At 37.6% G+C, this 19,173-nt stretch overlaps 1 protein-coding gene across 1 annotated transcript; it reads left to right on the top strand.

Annotated features, from left to right (window-relative positions):
• The first annotated feature begins 776 nt into the window (after positions 1-776).
• LOC140142211 (acetylcholinesterase-like) lies at positions 777-14,293 on the top strand. The gene is made up of 5 exons (XM_072164178.1): positions 777-1,136; positions 3,092-3,193; positions 11,231-11,398; positions 11,834-12,293; positions 14,127-14,293. Exons 1-5 carry the CDS (start codon positions 777-779, stop codon positions 14,291-14,293), a joined length of 1,257 nt encoding a protein of 418 aa, XP_072020279.1.
• The last annotated feature ends 4,880 nt before the right edge of the window (positions 14,294-19,173 follow it).

The following is a 19,173-nucleotide window of genomic DNA, read 5'->3' as shown; positions in this document are numbered from 1 at the left end:
TATTCGTCCCAAAATCATCTAAGAGTCACTTGAGTCTGGTTAGCACAGGAAGACAAACACGCGACTGCTGCAAAATGCTGTTCTCGTGAAAGATAAATTGCGCAGTTAGCACCAGACTTGACTCGACTCAAACTCGACCCGTCCCCCTTAAGACCTTCCTAATGGTCAAATTTGATGGCTTGGTAAGGTGGTGAGTTAAAATTGATATCAGTAAAGTGACCGCAAAGGATAGTCATTAAAAATTCGATTACTTTTAATTACTTAAAGTCATTAAGTATTTAAAGCCTTCAATTTACTATTATATACTTAAAATGATGAAATTATACTAGTGATGATTGTCGGAAATGGTTTTGTTTATTTTGAGCTGAAATAAAAAGGTAAATAACTATGTCGAACTTTGCTCTGTTGACTTACAAACACAATAACTTTAACTGGTTCCATTTACGTGCAAGTTGGGATGTGTGTAAACATTACAAATATGCCAACAAAGTCAGATTTGAATAAAAATTAACAATTTTCATATTATAAGATCGTACATTAAGGCTTTAAGTATGCCCAATGAAAAACTTTAGGGGAAAACATCCCCTTCCTCCTTCGTAGGCACTAGCGATTGCATTTTTGATTCTTTGTATTCAATTCTATGACGTTGTGTAAAGGTCAAGAGGATGGCGCGATCAAATTCAGATATCTAATCATAAATTGATATCAATTCATGGGTCCTATGTCCATTGTGTTGATGACCAAAAAGACAATACAGTCTAGTTTTAAATAGCACAATGATTCCCCAAATCGTCATTCGGATTGTATTTCCAATGTTGCTTCTTACTGTCGCAAAGTCGCAAACCCAGCCTAAAGTGTCAATACCAGGACTAGGAGTAGTAATCGGGGAAACGTACAACTTTTATCGAGATGAATACCCTGTTATAGACAAGAACCTTAATGTGTATCGTGGAATACCGTTTGCACAGCCGCCTGTGGGGCAGTATCGCTTTGCCAAACCAGCTCCAGTGACACCGTGGGAAGGGGAGTATAATGCCACCTACTTCAGAAAAGCATGTCTTCAAACTTTTTATTATGATAATAATCTGGCAGATGAAGATTGTCTACACTTAAATATTTGGACTCCAAATCCAAGCGTAAATAATTATATATTTTTCTGTAATTTAATAAAGATATATTTAGAGAAGATATAGTAAACACAAAATCTGTTTAGTTTTCTTTTTAAAGGTTATACTAAGGTTACGTTAAATATAGTAAAGGGTATAAAACGTTTTCCAAACATTTTTTTCAGTGTTTTTTTTATAAAGGTTTCATAAATGGTTCATAATGTTATTTGTAAGTTGACAAAAACATTTTATTAAAGTTTGGCAGCAAATGCTTTACAATAACATTTAGGCAATTTAAAATGTTATGTAACCTTTTTTAAAATATGTTTTATGATTTCGTGTTTGCCGGGTAGCCGTTAATCAGTGTTAAAATAATTCCGGGAAGGAATTGACCCGGTGGCACTCAACACAAATTATCATACGGGTATGGTCCCCAGGAAAGACACCTGCTTTTTAAATCGCGCAGCTCCGAAAGACCCCTTAATTTTTTGTCAGCCGTTTTTCAACCAGAAAGTCGCGAAAGACCCTTCATTGTACGCAGCTCCAAAAGACCCCCTTTACTTGTTTGCAGCTCCAAAGAACACTCTTTTACCGGTACGCCGTCAGCTCCCATGATCCGCCACCTTAAATTTCTGGTAAGCATATCCAACAAAAATTATAATGTGCGGGAAGGGCGATTTGACAGTCCGAGTATTTCACACTATTCTTTTTGAAACTTACCTTGAGTTAAATGTACATATGTATCATAATGATCATGATGATGGCTCTCTGTACAAGGAGCGCATATTTGATAATCAGAGTACTATCATTGGGGTGGTAGGGAATGAAACGAAGAGGAGAGAAGGAAAAGGAAGAAAAAGAGAAGAGAAAAGGGAGAAAAAGAAAAGAGAAAAATGTTAAATTGCACGTACTTGAGAAGAGATGTAATGTACTATTATGTAATACGAACAAACCAAAATGCCCAAATATCTTTAAAGCAACCGTACTGCTTGCATCATTAGGCATTTTGTTTACAGCAACCGTAGTATTTACAGCAACCGTACTGCTTGCATCATTAGGCTTTTGTGACCGTACACGGCGAATGAGCCGTAAATTTCCCCCGGTCAATTTTGTTTGATTTCGTGTTTAGAAAATATACATAATAAGCTTTAAAATGATATATTATTTGACTTCAAACGTTATCCAGAAGCAGGGTTATGGTTTGTTGAACTTTGCTCCTTCAACAAAATGGTAGCTTTTTTTCGTTTCTACATCTGTCTCTTTTTCCACATTGATGGCAATAAATATCAAGCAGTCATAATTGGCGGCAATCAGCTTTCGACAAGAGTTTTTCTCTCACCGCACCTGCACTCTGGAACTCACTTCCATCTGAACTCCGTACTGCTGCTTCTCTGCCAAGTTTCAAGAAAGGCCTCAAAACCTTCCTGTTCCCACAATAATCTGGTGGCTTTGTTTCAGTTTGCTGTTTTATTTTGCCTTTCAAATATTTTGTGTTCCATCTTGGCGCCGTGGTCTTTATGAAATGGCGCCCTATAAATGCCTTGTATGTAATGTAATGTAATGTAATTTCAAATCATCCCAGAGTCAACGAGGTTCAAGAAAGTTCTCTCATTGTTAATTGTTGGTTGTACATACCTATACAAAATACAATGCTAACCCACCACTTGAACAGGGTTTAGCCAAAGCAAACAAAGACCAGAGCTATTAAAATTTCTATAGCCATCTGGTAGAAGCTAATTATCCTCTTCAACAATAGGATTATTGATTGGTGTTTGACTATCAAAAGATAGATGTCGCGCCAGCTAGAGTTACCGATGAATACGACCTTCATGCACATTTTACTCTGTAACTCAGAATACAATTTAGGGAATTTACGGCTCATTCGTGCTGTACGGTCACATTTTGTTTACAGCAACCGTAGTGATTGCATCATTACGCATTTGTATGCATAATAAGATATTCCTTTGCTGTTGTCTATTTTACAGCCAGCTAATGCTCCTGTTATGGTATTTATACACGGATGGGCTTTCCTATATGGTAGCGTTGTCCCTGAGGTCATGGGACTTATCTATGATGGGACAGCATTGGTTGGGTTTCATGATATAGTCTACGTCAGCATTCATTACCGCTTGAATTCATATGGATTTTTGGCAACAGGTAACAGTTTTAAAAATAAAGAAAATTTCTTTATTGCTGAATTTAGAGCGCCGCGCCTCCAACATACGCTCATTATGAGACCACCAAAGTGTCACGTTCTGTTCTTAGGAAATGATGTCCTGCAAGTTTATGGTGATTAAAGAGGGGTCATTCTTGGATGCTTGATCATTAAGAACCACTTGAGAGGTAGCACATTTATTCACTCGTGCAATCTTGAATCACTCATTGAAGGAGCCAAGCAAGGAAAGTTGAACTACAAGGTGTATTGAAGACACCATGTATCGAATTTCCATTTAGGTAAAAGGGGCTCGGGGTAAAAATGCTATTAACATTTATGCAATTGTACAATGTTTTAATCATTTCTTATTGATACCTTTATTAATTGAAACAATATTTTCTGTCATGTATTTAACATACTCATCACAAATACATACCTTAGGGGATATCAAGCTAACTCATTTTGCACGAGAGCATACTTACCACCGCCAAAGTTCGAACCCGCAACCTCTCGCACCATAGTCGAACGCCTCATTGATTGAACTAACTTGATTGCCTAATCATTTCCGATTGATACCTTTATTAATTTAAACAATATTTTCTGTCATGTATTTAACATATTAACTAAAAAACCTTAGAAAACCGTTTCTCTAATTCTAAAAAGAAACAATAGCCATCAAGGTTCCCCGCAGTGCTAAAAAGAAACAGTATCAATCAAGCATACTCTGTGCAATAAGGTGCTCAATATTAGCACTTTAAGATTGTTTTACAGTGCTTAATAACAGGGATCGATATAATGGGATAGGCATCGTAGTATTACGTAACACACCGAAAGATGTAGTTTAACTCTAGACAATAGGCGCCATATTGCAGGAGGGTTAGAGTTCATAGAGGAAACGTTAAAGGTTAGTAGATTAGGTCACCCAGGCACATCACTAATGTGTTTCACGAGTTGTAATACCGACAGGTAAAAACATTGATTTTGTAAAATTCTCCCGATTTTTAAAATTACTAAATAAGGTTAGTACTTCAAACCATTCTTTGATGAATCTATGCAATATGACGGTAATTTTTGAAACATCTACGAATCAATCTTAAACATCTTCATGATATTCATTTTTTGCGCATGGTCAAAGCATGCTCTTGCGCTATCCACAGACTATCCGGTGGAAACTTCAAAGCAACGATCATGCGTTAATATTTACAAAATGGCGAATGATGTAGTTTAAGTCGAACAATAGCGTGACCGGCGTGACGTAGTTTTTGGCATTGTTCCTATATGCACTTTCACCCTCCTGTTAATAATTTAGTAGAGCGACTGGATTGCTTTATCACATTATTTAGCGCTCCAAGTTTTAAGTTTCTTTAATCCAGATTATGCTTGTATATTATTGCAAGATATTATGCATGTATTTAAGGTTATTAATTATTTTAAACTGATGTGATTTGGTAGTTCACAGCATCTTACGAATGGTAGTGAGCTTTGGCAAAAACTGCATTGCTCAATTCATAGCGAGCGTGTAGAAGAATTAAAATATCACAGATATACTTTTATAGGTGCTGCGGTTCTTGAGTTCCGTTGTGAAGAGGGCTGAAACAACAACACTTTTGTAAAACGTACATAACTTATTAACAACAATAAATTAAGCAAGTTTGCAGAGTATACGATTTGTAGAATGAACTTTTGCAAAACATCAAGGTGTTAATTTTCAATAATATATTGATCTAGATAATGAAAATCGATTTTTAGGTTGCTTCGACCAACAATACCTCGTCTACCCTTAAGAGTTTGTATTGTTAATCATGTATTAATCAATTACTGTGATTTGTTATGTTTAGAGGGATCCAGAGCTACCGGGCAACTATGGACTGTGGGATCAATTAGAAGCACTGAAATGGATAAACCAGTATATATCAGGTAGGCTGTATAGACTATGCCATAGTCGATTTATGATATACATGTATAAAAAATATGTTATCATGGTTATTAATCATGATGAACGCATAGGGATGAACTCGTAAAGTATTCAATAAATTGGATTATGAGATATTGTAAAATGATTGTTTGATAAGAAAATGTGCATTCCATGAGTTTACATTATGGTGTTCATAATGTAGTGCTTTTGCCTAAAATGGCAGATTTAATGAGGCTGAATTTGAGCTTTGCGAGGGACACGATTTCGGACTTTATTGGGGTTTGAAGAGGTGATATTTTGTAAACTGGCATTCGTCAGAACTGAATTGTACTTGCAGTGTTCCAATTGTTTGAAAATTGGTGGAGCTTAAAATATGGCTCTTAAAAGTGGTACGTACTCAGAAAGTTTAAATATCTCCCACTGGGGTCAAATGTTATAAAGTTACGCTACAAAACAACTGCGCGGATTCCTGGTTGTCAACCTAAGCTCATAACGAATCGTCATGGGGGCACGGGAGAACGCCCCCTCCCCCACCGATTGCAAAATTTAGAAAATCCCATAGAAAATTGCCAAAAACGGCTTGTGCCCCCCCACCCCCATCTGACCCATTGCCCCCCAATCATGGTCGGTTCCACCAATGTGGTGACCCACGCTACGCCACTGCACTATCTCCCGACACCTCCTCCACTAATTTAATTAATTTTAGCGGTTTATGCAGACCCCTTCCAACCTACTCTTGGCACATTCAGTAAGTGAGCCCTCGTTATAATTGTTGTATTCGATAACATGCGTATATATTTTACTTTTGCTGTCACTAATATTTAAACCTTTTTAAGACCATTTATTGAATACTTACGAGTTCAACTGTATTAATCATCATGATTAATAACACATTTTTTATAAACACATCAAAAGAAATAAGTCCCCCTCTGAACATGTCGTCATAACATTGTAAGGTTTCGTTTTGTACCAACTCAGAAAGTTTAAATATCTCCCACTGGGGTCAAATGTTATAAAGTTACGCTACAAAACAACTGCGCGGATTCCTGGTTGTCAACCTAAGCTGTTTATAACACTTTTCACCAGGGGGCGTTCAAACTTTCAGAGTACGTACCACACACCCCAAATGGAAGACATGGCCATAATCTCTCACGCAGGGAGTGTGAATTTCAAATGGGCTTACCTGATGGCCATAATCTCCCACACAGAGAGTGCAAATTTCAAAAGGGGTTACCTGAATAGGAGTCTCCATTTGAAATATGCACCCCCTATGTGGAACATTTAGGTCATGTCTTCCATAGAGGGTGTATGGATTTCAACTAGAATAACCCATTATTATTAACCGTCTCGAAACTAATCCGTGAAGCGTCTTATTGCGATTTGTAGTGTGAGTTGTCACATGGACCATGGCGAACATCGATTTACACTGTAGAAACACCGTCCTCTATCGTCATCATTGTAGATAGTTTATGATCATCCGGAGTTTATTGTTTATGAGTTATTACTTTCATTTCATTCATTCCGTGCAAGAAGTAGAATAAAACCTGAGATTGGTAAAGAGCAGTTCGGCTTTGTAGAAGATGCTGGTACCAGGAATGCGATTTATGTCTTGAGAATGATAACAGAGAGAGTGGTAGAGATGCAGAAGGATGTTTTCATGTGTTTCATTGACTACTCAAAAGCCTTTGACATGATCAGCTTTTTGAAGATCTTGGTAAGTTAGACCTGCATGGAAAGGATTTACGACTGTTGCAGAACCTTTATTGGAACCAAACAGCGTGCATAAGGGTGGATGGAGATTGTAGTGAATATACAAGCATTAAGAGAGGAGTCAGACAGGGATGTGTGATGTCACCAGATCTCTTTAATTATTACAGTGAGCTGATCCTAAGGGAGCTAGAAAAGGAAAATGGTCTCGGTATAGGTGGACATAACATCACGAACATAAGATATGCAGATGACACTGTCCTATTAGCTGAGTCTGAGGAGGATCTGCAAAGGCTTCTTGATGTGGTGGTTCAGGAAAGTGAGAGGAAAGGTTTATCGTTAAATTGCAAGAAGACAGAATGTATGGTGGTATCAAAGACTGAAAGCCCAACATGCATATTGAAGGTGAAAGATCAAAGAATTAAGCAAGTTTCCTCCTTCAACTACCTTGACAGAAGATGCCAGATGTATTAAGGAGGTTAAGAGAAGGATTGCACTGGCTAAGTCTGCGTTCTCAAAATTAGACAAGATCCTAAAAAACAGTGCCCTCAGTATAGAGACCAGAATTCGGGTACTCAACTGCTATGTCATCCCTGTATTAATGTATGGAAGTGAAGCATGGTCAATAACAACAGACATTAAAAGAAGATTGGAGAGCTGCGAGATGTGGTTCCTTAGAAGAATGATGAGGATCCCGTGGACTGATAAAGTGTCTAATGACGATGTCCTAAGTAGAGCAAATGTGAACAGGAAGCTGTTACGGGAAATCAGAGTTAAGCAGCTCAAATTCCTTGGTCATATCCTCAGAAAGGATGGTTTCGAGAACCTAGTATTGACAGGAAGAATAGAAGGAACAAGGAGCAGAGGAAGGAAGAGAGTGATGTGGTTATCAAATCTGAAAGACTGGCTAAAAGAAAGGGGAGCTGAACATAAAGCGACAGAGCTTCTGGAGATGGCTTATAACAGAGAATTGTGGCATGACATGATCGCCAACGTCTTAGGATATGGCACCTAGAGAGAGAGAGAGACTTTCATTTTATGATGAAAAGAAGTTTGAAAATTCCCTTGCTGTATGTTACTCATTTTATGATGTTTTAATGAAATTATACAAGTGTCTACCTTTAGTAAAGATGCAAATAAGATTTTAAAATCTTATTTGCATCTTTACTAGCGCCATCATTGTTCAAACTTGCTTTAAAATAAATACAGGTCTACATGCTATCAAACAACCGTGAGTTATCCAGAGTTCGTCAGTATGTAGGGCTATAATACCACGAAGGTATATAAATATTTTATTGATTTTTTGCAGCATTTGGTGGAGACCCTAATAAGGTGACGATATTTGGATAGAGTACCGGGGCTGCTAGTATAGGAATGCACCTTGTGTCACCACATAGTTGGAATTATTTCAACCAGGGTGTGATGGAGGTGACAATTCAATACAGTCGGCCTTATCATTATATCCAATACGAAGCAAAATATCATATCGAAGCGCGATAAAATGTCAATTTCAGACTCTTTTAATAGCCCAAAATGTACATGAATTTGCTATATAAAGGACCGGTGACGTGAAGCGTGCAAAATTTGTAATTTTACCATGTGTTGGCAGAAAAAATTGTTTTCGGGTTAAAAATGGGGTGCACAGGGCAATTTTGGGGGCGCCAGGTTTTTGTTTTTGGGCACTGTGCCCTGGCCCATCTGCCCTATAGGTTAAATACCACTAATTATGTATTACACGGGTTTCAATGGGAAAATGCCTAATTTCGGGTGGAATTTTCTCATATTCAGAACTCTCACAGTTCAATGCCACTAATATCAGGTGAAACTATATGATTTAGATGCCAAATGATCAAAAAATTCAACATAGGTTGACCTGAGACTTTTCTTGTTTTAACGCACTGAACCGTAAACACCTTAAAATGACAGTGCGCCCTCGAAGCTGGAAGTTACAATATGATATGGCGAATATTTACTAAAAACCGAAGCCGTGCGTATGAATTTTGGTACTATTACAACAAAAATGTCAAATAATGAGAGAAAATATACCATTTTGAAGCATCAAGCCCTACAAAGTACTTTTTTTGGCTATATAACTTGATCAATTTCAGCGATTTTAATGCAGTCTTTTCGAATGCCATGAAAACAAATAGTTCCTCGTCGTATTTCAATGTATCGCCCAGGCCTATTGGTGGTCTTTAACCTATATAAGCACAAAAGTGCTCCAATCTCGGTAAAATGCCATGAATGTAAACATTGACATTTGCAGAACATGTTTTAGCAAAATGTTTCTGGAAAACAGCATGACGAGTAAAATATCAATGATTTTCGGACACCCTGTATGATGACTGTTTCGCTGTTTTTGCTTCAACCTAGGACTATATCTGGAGATTCGTATCTGTAGCCTGTCCTAGCACGATCAGATCAGATTAAGATTACTTTTAGGTTAGTGTTCCGATTTAGGCTTGCTGATTAGTGTTAGAATTGTTGATTAGGGTCAGGTTCGCATTAGGAATAGGGTTTTTATAGGGATAGGCTCGTGGATAGGGATAGAGATACGGCTAGGTCCGAGGATTAGATATGGGTTTAAAATAGAGTTATAGATCAAGTTAGGGTTCCGGCTTGAGTTAGGATAGAGTGAGGTCATACAGAATGCTGTAGAGGCCCTTAGACAACGTGTACACAAAGACTAGGTTTTATTTTACACATGACTTTAGGCCTTACATGCGCCTTAAAGCTTAAGCAAAATGCCTAGCCTAGGCCTATACTGTATTTACACGTATAGGCTTATTTACGATATTTAGGGCAAGGAAATCACCAGCAAAATGTGCATATGGGCCTAATTAACAAAGTGGCATGTCTATATGATGATCAACATTGATTTTTCATCATCATTAAGCTTTCTATATGTATACGCAGGCAAGCAAAGGATGTTGAATTTAGAAGCCCTGAAATCACAGAAAGAAACCAGCCGTAAACTCAATACTAATGTCACAAGTCCCCCCTCCCCTCAACCAGTTACTACCTCAACGGGTTCTAAAAACATACCTTAGTAGTCGAAGAAGATGCACGTTTTCTTGCCAGGGCATATACAGTTAAATATTGAGAAATGTACGCAAAAAATAGCTAGAAAAGTCTCCATGACGAATATCAGATCCATAGAATTCAGTGTTTCTATAGGTTAAATACCACTAATTATGTATTACACGGGTTTCAATGGGAAAATGCCTAATTTTGGGTGGAATTTTCTCATATTCAGAACTCTCACAGTTCAATGCCACTAATATCAGGTGAAACTATATGATTTAGATGCCAAATGATCAAAAATTCAACATAGGTTGACCTGAGACTTTTCTTGTTTTAACGCACTGAACCGTAAACACCTTAAAATGACAGTGCGCCCTCGAAGCTGGAAGTTACAATATGATATGGCGAATATTTACTAAAAACCGAAGCCGTGCGTATGAATTTTGGTACTATTACAACAAAAATGTCAAATAATGAGAGAAAATATACCATTTTGAAGCATCAAGCCCTACAAAGTACTTTTTTGGCTATATAACTTGATCAATTTCAGCGATTTTAATGCAGTCTTTTCGAATGCCATGAAAACAAATAGTTCCTCGTCGTATTTCAATGTATCGCCCAGGCCTATTGGTGGTCTTTAACCTAATGGTAAATCAGGCCATGTCAGGCAGCCTACTGACTAATACCAAATTAACTATAACCTTCACCCGTGCAGTGCCTGAGACAATCCGTTAAACGTGAATAGGAATCATTATAGCAACCGATAATATATTCCTCTATAGTTAGTGGAAAAAAGAGAAAGTTTATAGTTTTGGGGTTCGTCTTATAAGAGAAAACAACAACGGTGAGTAGGAACATGAAGTTTGTTTTGATCCCCAAGAGCATCATCAATTCTTGAAACAATGAGCGCAACATTTAAAAATACATGTATCGGTGTACAGGGCTGGATCGTAACTTTTTTGGCACAAGCCAGTCGGGCGTGGAACTCTAAAAAGTTACACGCTCGTCTGAAGTTTTACAAGCCCGAATTTTCTTCCAGAAATAATGCGAACAGAAAACGATAGACGATCGCTTAGCTGTTAACCAGTTAGATGTCAGCACTGCTTGTGACTTATTCTTTATTAACAGTGGCGTAGATTTCTTTATGACATTAGTGGGGGGCAGTTTCTTACAAGTATAGTGAATACAGCCTCTTTTGGCGACAGAATGCTACAAAAGCTAAATTCCGCGAATTGGTAGAGTTATTTGTGACAGCTTTATCTGCATCATTTTACACAATGCAATAATGAACAAATTTGTATTCGACTCCCTTTGTTCTCCCAGAGCGGCACAGGTACTTCTCCATGGGCCATACAGCATGACATAGCCGAAGCTTACAAAGAGGCTGAGTTTATTGCACGTGATTGTGGTTGTGATACCAGCTCTAGTGCTGCAATTGTAGCCTGTTTAAGAGATGTACCTGCTAAAAACATTAGCAGAGCTACAGATAAGGTAACAACAACACCAAGTAATAACGTTTTAGTTTAACTACACCTATGCCCCCATCGTACATTACACACACGCCTACAGTACCCGGTAACAGGCCACACACTCACCCCCACGCAGTGACGTAGATTTCTTTTTTACATTGGGGAAAGCCGTTGAAAATTAATACTTGAAGTATAGTGAATCCAGCACCTTTTTCCAGCGACAAAATAAGGCGCAAATATTTTTTGCCATACTGAAGCTAAACTAATGAAATATGGTGCATGGTTGGTATAAATTCGCGCGAAGCTCCCACAAATTGACACGTTCGGGGCTAAAATGGCAAGATATGAGGTTAGTTTGGTCATTAACACACATACAGGCGACAAAATACACCTCATATTTGTTTTTATGTAACCCACTCACTAGCGATAAATACTAAAATATTTTGAAAAATTTCAGATTATTTTCACCAGTACCACTTTCATGCCACTTGTAGCAGTGGTCGATGGCGACTTCCTTTCCGATAAACCTCTCAACCTGTTGCAAGCAGGAAACTTCTTCCAAGGAAACATTCTGCTAGGTACCAACAAGGATGATGGTACACTCAACGCCGCCTTCGCTTTCCCAGACCAGCTCCCACGCCGGAACCCATATTGTGACAGGGAAAGATTTGAGAGCGAACTCCAAGATGGTCTACGCACATACCGGAATGATTTGATATTGGAAGGCATTATGCAAACCTATGTAGACTGGAAGCTTGCAGATGACCCCGATGCCAACTATTTCTTTACCTATGTTGACGTAATGACTGACGAAAATTACGGGTGTCCGACGGATACATATGCAAGAGCTTTCGCCGAAGCCGGTCAATCGGTATTCTTATACCAGTTCACACATCTGCCATCAAATTATCATATGGGTACATATTGTTATAATTTTGGAAAAATGCCGAATATTGATTTATCTGTTTGCGTTTACGTATGGATTATCAGAGACCAGGAGATTAGACACTTGAAAGACAGAGGACAACAAAGCATTATTATTTAACGGTAAAATGTATTTATTTAACGTTAAAGGTGAGCTCCCTGTTCGCTAATCAAATGAATTCATGCGTAATATGATTGAAAAAAACAGACGAATCGTTATTCGACATTTTGCCAAACTCATAACGATTATACAGTGTGTCTCAGAAGGAAGAGTACTGTTGGGTATTTGAAAATATGAGTATGCCTGGAGCAGACAGGACTGGTTGTTTGAAGTTTGAAAATGATCGCTTTTTACTTCATAATGTACCGACCATACATCATTTTGAATCTGTTCATGGATTTTATTTCAATATACAGTGTGTTTCACCAAAAACCAATAATCTGTACCTAAAGCATCTAGTATCGGCGACTTGAGAAAATGTTTAAGATCATTTATCAGAACGAAGACACCATTTTCATCAAGATCGGAGCAAGTTTAAAATTTTGACCTTTTAAAGGTCAATGCTTGACCTTTGACATTTTTGGTAATAACTCAAGAACGGCACGTCCTAGATAAGTAAAACTATACATTTTCTGAATCCTTATGACCAGAAGAATACATTAGTAATGTTTTTGACACAGTTTGATGAAGTTTGTAATTTGACCACAAGTTTAACGACTTTCCCCCACCCATGGGACAATATTTTATTTTGGGAACAATAAAATGTGTGTACTAGGGATTTTAAGGATTACGAAGAAGTAGGTTAGAAAAAAATGCGTCTGGGAGTATAGGGAACAATAGCGGTGAACTAGACTAATATGATTGGAAGTGAGGTAAGATTACGGTAAGGGTGTGGGTTCAAATAAAGTTGCATATCAGCCCTTATTCTAATTTGTCCTGTATAAAAATGAAGACACTGAAATCATAGCTGAAAACAATTATAGTGGCTATAAGTAGGAGGCGCCGGCCAACATTGACTGAATTTCGACGTCGTTATTGGTTTAACACGTAAACACGATAATGTCTTAAATAATTCCAAAAGTGTATGTATGTTATCAAGCACTATTTTATCAGTTTAAATCCGTTGAGGTTCGACAGTGAACCTCATTGTAAGTACTGTTTTTGGAATTTTTTGTATGAATAACGCACGATATATTATGATAATGTACTAAAAATGTCCCGCATGTAAATGATAATTTTGTGCATTTTTTTTCTGTAACGAGGCCAATAGAGCTAAAATGCACCTCGGCTTGGGCCGAGGCAGTCTAGGCAGTGCTGCCGTCATATTGTCTGGTTTGTTTATGATATTGGCTGTTGCCGCATTAAATGACTGTCGGCCACCATCGTCTGGCAATAATGTGACTTTCACATTGCAACAATGCATGTACGTAGTATATATAAGGTCATTTTCTGACAGCTCGTATGAAACACTATATCTGGCATTTTGTGATAATTGAATTATATGCATATGATCGGCCTGTAAATGACTTATTAATATGATCATGATAACCACTATAAGAACTATTAACTTAAATTAGGGTATCAAAAATGTGGTTTGATCAAGCAAAGTTAGTTTGACGTTGGTGATTTTCAATTTTCAGTTTCTTATAGAATTGTAACAAGCATTTGCAAAGCTACATTTTGCCGAATATCCCATTGAAATTGAACAACCAGCTCAAAAGATATGAGCAAGTAAAGACTTTCCAAAACATGATTAAACAAAAAGAAATATTTGCTTTGTTTGGCTATATCTCAAAATACATATGAATTATTTTATACTTCACAGACATTCCACCGTGGGGCGGAGTTGCTCACGGCGAGGAGCTGCCTTGCGTTTTTGGCGCTGCCTTCAATCCAGACTACTTATTTGATCAAACTCCGGAGGAACGGAATTTGTCTTTGGACGTAATGACTGCATGGACTAACTTTGCCAAAACGGGGTTAGTAATATAAACATGACTGCTTCCCACACTAAAAATGCAGTATCTCTGAACGCATTACAAGATACCGCCTTTTTTCTTTGCAGTCAGGTATTTTTGAATAAATCTGCTCACAAGATGTACTGCTGTATCTGCAAGTAAAGCTATTTGAATTAAGCTGAATTTATACTTAGCGATTGGTTTTAGCCAATGAGGTTGAGCACGTTTTGCTGCGTGGAAAACCGCTCTAGCCTATTGGTCAAATGCCAATCGCTTGTCGCTCAGCGATTGAGTATAAATTTAGCTTTAGCCTGCTACCAAAGGAAAAGGCAATATCTACTAGCAATGGGCTTTTTCAGTTGAAATCCACATTACCCCCTGTGAAATTTTTTTGAAATATCTTCCACAGGAGGAGTATGTTTTTCAAAATGTAATTGGTCAGGGTCGATCATTTTGAAACATAATTATACTCCCCTTGTATTATGGTTTGACCTATATCTTCCACAACTTGTGTAATCATTTCAAGTTACTTAGTTGTATGCTACGTATGATATGCTATTATTCTATCACTATTCCCTCTTTTTGTATCATATTAAAACAAAAGTGTTAAAAAAGTTACATTTTATAGTTCATCGTCGTATTTCATGCATCGCCCGGGCCTATTAGTGGTATTTAACCACATGTGCAAACTGGACATTTAAGCAGTTTCTAACGTTCTAAACGTTGTAGTGTTTCCCCTTTTTTATTCTGGACAAAGTGTGTACAAAATCATTTCTTCAACGTAACAAAATTGTTTTTGTGCCCTACATTTCCTCTTACACTTGGACGTGTAGAGGCACGTAACCTGTAAAACTAATTATTCCCTCTTTTGTAACATATGAAAGCAAGATAAGATAAGATAAATATGAGATTTTAATCGTGTATAATATTATTTGTAAAAGTTCCCTACAACAACAAATAATTTATCCGAGTCACATAGTTTGCTAAGAAAATGGAGAAGCCCGAGTGGATGAATGAACGTTAAAAAACTTTTTTCCCTCCTATCGAATATTTGTAAAGCTTTATTAAACTTTATTTGTCTTACATCAGTCTTAACTTTATCACCATGGTAACATATCGGTTAATGTATTTACAATAGACAAATCTACGAACTCTATTGACAAAAGAATTATGCAAGGTTCAAATTTCCATCATGTTATTTACCAGTCTTTAGTCACGCGATAAAACTCTAACATTTTATTCTTCTTTCCTCGTTTGAAAGTATCAATATTGAATATTTCAGACTTCGGGTAGATGTATCATGGCAATGAAAAAATAGTACGCTTCTTTGAATTTAAACAAAATTCAGAACACGTTAAACTGATAGCCCTCATTTTGGATAGTGTGGAAGTGTGACATTGAATTCTCAATTTCAAAGGTTTATTCTGTATGCCAGCTCACATTGTAATGTTGGTTGGCAATGTTTGAGATCTGTCAGGTAATAATTCGTTACTCTACAACTTTATCATAGCCTGATAACATGAGAAAAGAGGCTACATGGTGATTTCGAGGTTTCCGTGCAACATTTTTGAATAAAAATTTTGATGGTGTTAGGCTCGTAATATATGCAACCTGTTCTTTTCATATTCTTCAGCTATCATTTCTGAAAAGTAACATGAGTTGAGTATTTGGGTAAAACTTTTTGTATGACCTTATGACCTTAAGCTGTATCACATGACTACTTAATATCCATGAAGATAAAGTCACATCATGATATCTCAATGCAATATTGGAGGGGAGATGCATATACCTTGTATTTTGAGGAGGTTCCAAACACAACAGAAAACGTTTAAATGTAGGGTTAATATGTAAATGGTGTATAAAACTTGCGGATAACATTCACAAAAACATTTTTTTAAATTTTTCTAACATAATGTTATTTAATTGTTGAAAAAACAGTTTGCATAAAAATTACCATACAATATTTAACAATAGCATTTTGACAACATTCTTTGGCAGTGCTTTCTCCCCCGGGGGGGGGGGGGGTTCTTCGAAAAATTTTGTACGGGGGTGTGCCACGCAGACTTTCGGATGCTGACTTTCTCTATACCTACTTTTTGCTGTTTTTGCTACCCATCAGTATACCAATTTTCAAGAAAAAGCACCCAAAAAGCACCCAAATTTGCCATAATTGGGCGCTTGAATGGCATTTTTGCCCAAATGCGCCCAATTGGGCGCATTGGTATCCACTGAAAACCCACCCATCGATATACCAAAATCGCTGAAAAGGTACCCCAAAACCGTGGCACATCCCCGTATACCTTCAACCAGGAAGAACCCCCCGGGGCTTTCTCATACAACGTTTTAGGAACAAAAAATCTTGAAATTGCAATAAAATCACAAAAAGTGCATTTTCAGCCCAAATATCTCATCTCACGTCACTTTTCAAATATGGCAGTCTCAAAAAAGGAGAAAAAGATGAATGTTAACACCATTAGAGGTTTTTCCGAAAATAATGCATCGGAATCTTAAAATATAGGAATTTATTTTTCCATGTGGCCTCTGTGTACTATAGGGCCTGTGTAATAAATAATTAATGTGTTTCACGAGGAATGTAACTATCCGACATGGTCTTGTGCAGTGGAGTGGCTAGGGGTTGTGGCGGCCAGGGCAAGGATACAAAATGGCGGCGCCCAAACTGATATTATTAATTGTTGCACCAATTTTTTCCCCAGAGCGGTCAAGAAAAAGTGGGGATGGGGAACGTGCCATGGGCACCATATTAGGGGGCAGGGCGCCGAAATGACGATGGTTAAAATAGGGTCCACGAAAAAGTAAAAGTCAACATAAAAAAATAAAATAGACGTTGTTGCAGTGTATAAATTGGGGTGCACTGTGCACGTGGCACGGGCGTTGTCTTATGGGGTGTGTCAATATCCCCGCCCACTTTTTAGATTCTCACCTGCACCCTGGCCCACCTGTCCTCTCCCTTCGCTACGCCACTGATCTTGTGGTACAAATGGTACAGCAATCATTGTCCGTTTACTTGGTCATGTTGCATAATGTGAATATGTTGAAGAATCCATAATTTGTATAACAATTATTTCACCAGTTCATTAAATGTGACCGTACAGCACGAATGAGCCGTAAATGTCCTCAATTGTATTCTGAGTTACAGTGTAAAATGGGCATGAAGGTCGTATTCATAGGTACCTCAATTTGGTGCTACGTGTACCTCATTTAATGAGATACACGTAGCACCAAATTGAAATACCTATGAATATGACCTTCATGCCCATTTTACACTGTAAGTCAGAATACAATTGAGGACATTTACGGCTCATTCGTGCTGTACGGTCACAAATATGGATGATCCTGAGAAGGAATGGAAACCGTACACCCTTCCTGATCTTTCTTACAAAGACTTTTCACCCACGTTCACGGATAAGAGAGCGTTGAAGTCAGGAACGTGCAATCTGTGGAATAACTTTGTTCCGAGAATGGTTACATTTGCAGGTGAGTACTAGTCACTGGGTGTGTGTGTGTGGGTGTGTGTGGGTGTGTGTGGGGGGGTGTTGAAGGGGCAGTATTGCGGTCCACCCAGAATTCAAATATAATTTCTCCATTTGTGCTTAATATAACAGTTGAAAGACTTCGCAGTATGCACAGAAAAGAGCCAAAATATACAGTTTTTTAATTATGAAATAAATTAGAAAAAAAGAATACGAAAGTGGAAAATGAATGTTTTTTCCCAGAAACATCATTTAACATCGCTGAATATATATGCATAGCATGGAACAAGTTTATAAAGAACATTTGGACTGGACCTAATCTGCATTTTCTCCGGTGTACTGCACTTTTAAGAAGTGATGTCAGGTAAGGGAGAGGGCTTGCACTAGGATCTTTCGGTATAATTTTGGTATCCGGATGATTTTCTTTGACCTTTTATGATCTGTACATCGGAATCCTATGTCAGTAGAATTTCATCATCCCTGCAGTTCGTTTGGTTGCATGGGTTCGTGGAAGGCAGATGCATGAGCAGTCACAACGATGCTGCTTCTTTGCAACACTCCAATTACCGACATTCGACGATACATATCAATAGAGTAACCATGGGTATAATGGATCGGCCGATATGTGAATCAAAGGGTTCAAGTAATTGGCACAATTCCCGTAGACTATGTCGAAATGTTTGGTAGAATTTAATAAGTACAAAATACAGTTGAACTTTGCTTATATTGGCAACTTTGGTTATTGATAAAAAGCAAGTGATACAACACTCTTCAATTCTATAGCATAAGGCCGAATTAAGTGCTTCCGATTGCTCCTTGCAGACAACGCTTGTAGTGAATTTCATTTGAAGGAAAAAGGGGAATTGATGTTGTTGTAACATATTGTAATTATCTTGATTATTTATGAAAGTACGTTCTGAAACTAATATAAATTTTCTTACATTTGGATGCTAATATCGGTTCCATCGCTGGGTAAATACTCAAAGCTAAAACCACCTTCCCCTTCATCAAATAGACTCACACACCACTGCATTGGAGAGACATATCAAAATTAAGTATCAAAACCGTAACCCTTAACTACCAGCAACAAAGTTAGTATCATTCTGGAACATTGTGTGTTACGATAACTCAATTAATCTACAGACCTATCGTTTTATTCACCGCAAAAATGTACTCACACACCGAGACTGTTAATACAAAATTATGACCTCAAATAATTATAATTACATCAAAAGATAAGATTCAATGGTAATTAATGCAAAATACTCGCTTTCTATTTTTACCAATTCTCGTGTAACACTATTGTATGCTGCTTTTGAAATCGTTTGAAGTTTAAGTCAATTCACAGCGAACCGTGTTGTTTCAGAAATATTATTTCGCATAGGCGCATGCGTATAATTATTTCTAGAAAAATACATTTAAT

This window comes from Amphiura filiformis, chromosome 20 (assembly GCF_039555335.1).
Source record: "Amphiura filiformis chromosome 20, Afil_fr2py, whole genome shotgun sequence".
NCBI classification, from domain to species: Eukaryota; Metazoa; Echinodermata; class Ophiuroidea; order Amphilepidida; family Amphiuridae; genus Amphiura; species Amphiura filiformis.
The sequence above is the reverse complement of the archived record's forward strand: the minus strand, read 5'-3'. Positions and strand labels throughout refer to the sequence as shown.

Excerpts from the sequence above, each read along its gene's own strand:
- LOC140142211 (XM_072164178.1), top strand. The coding sequence starts at position 777 with ATGATTCCCCAAATCGTCATTCGGATTGTATTTCCAATGTTGCTTCTT. Across the intron at positions 1,137-3,091 it reads TTTGGACTCCAAATCCAAGC|CCAGCTAATGCTCCTGTTAT; the intron begins GTAAATAATTAT and ends TCTATTTTACAG. Across the intron at positions 3,194-11,230 it reads TCTATGATGGGACAGCATTG|AGCGGCACAGGTACTTCTCC; the intron begins GTTGGGTTTCAT and ends TTGTTCTCCCAG.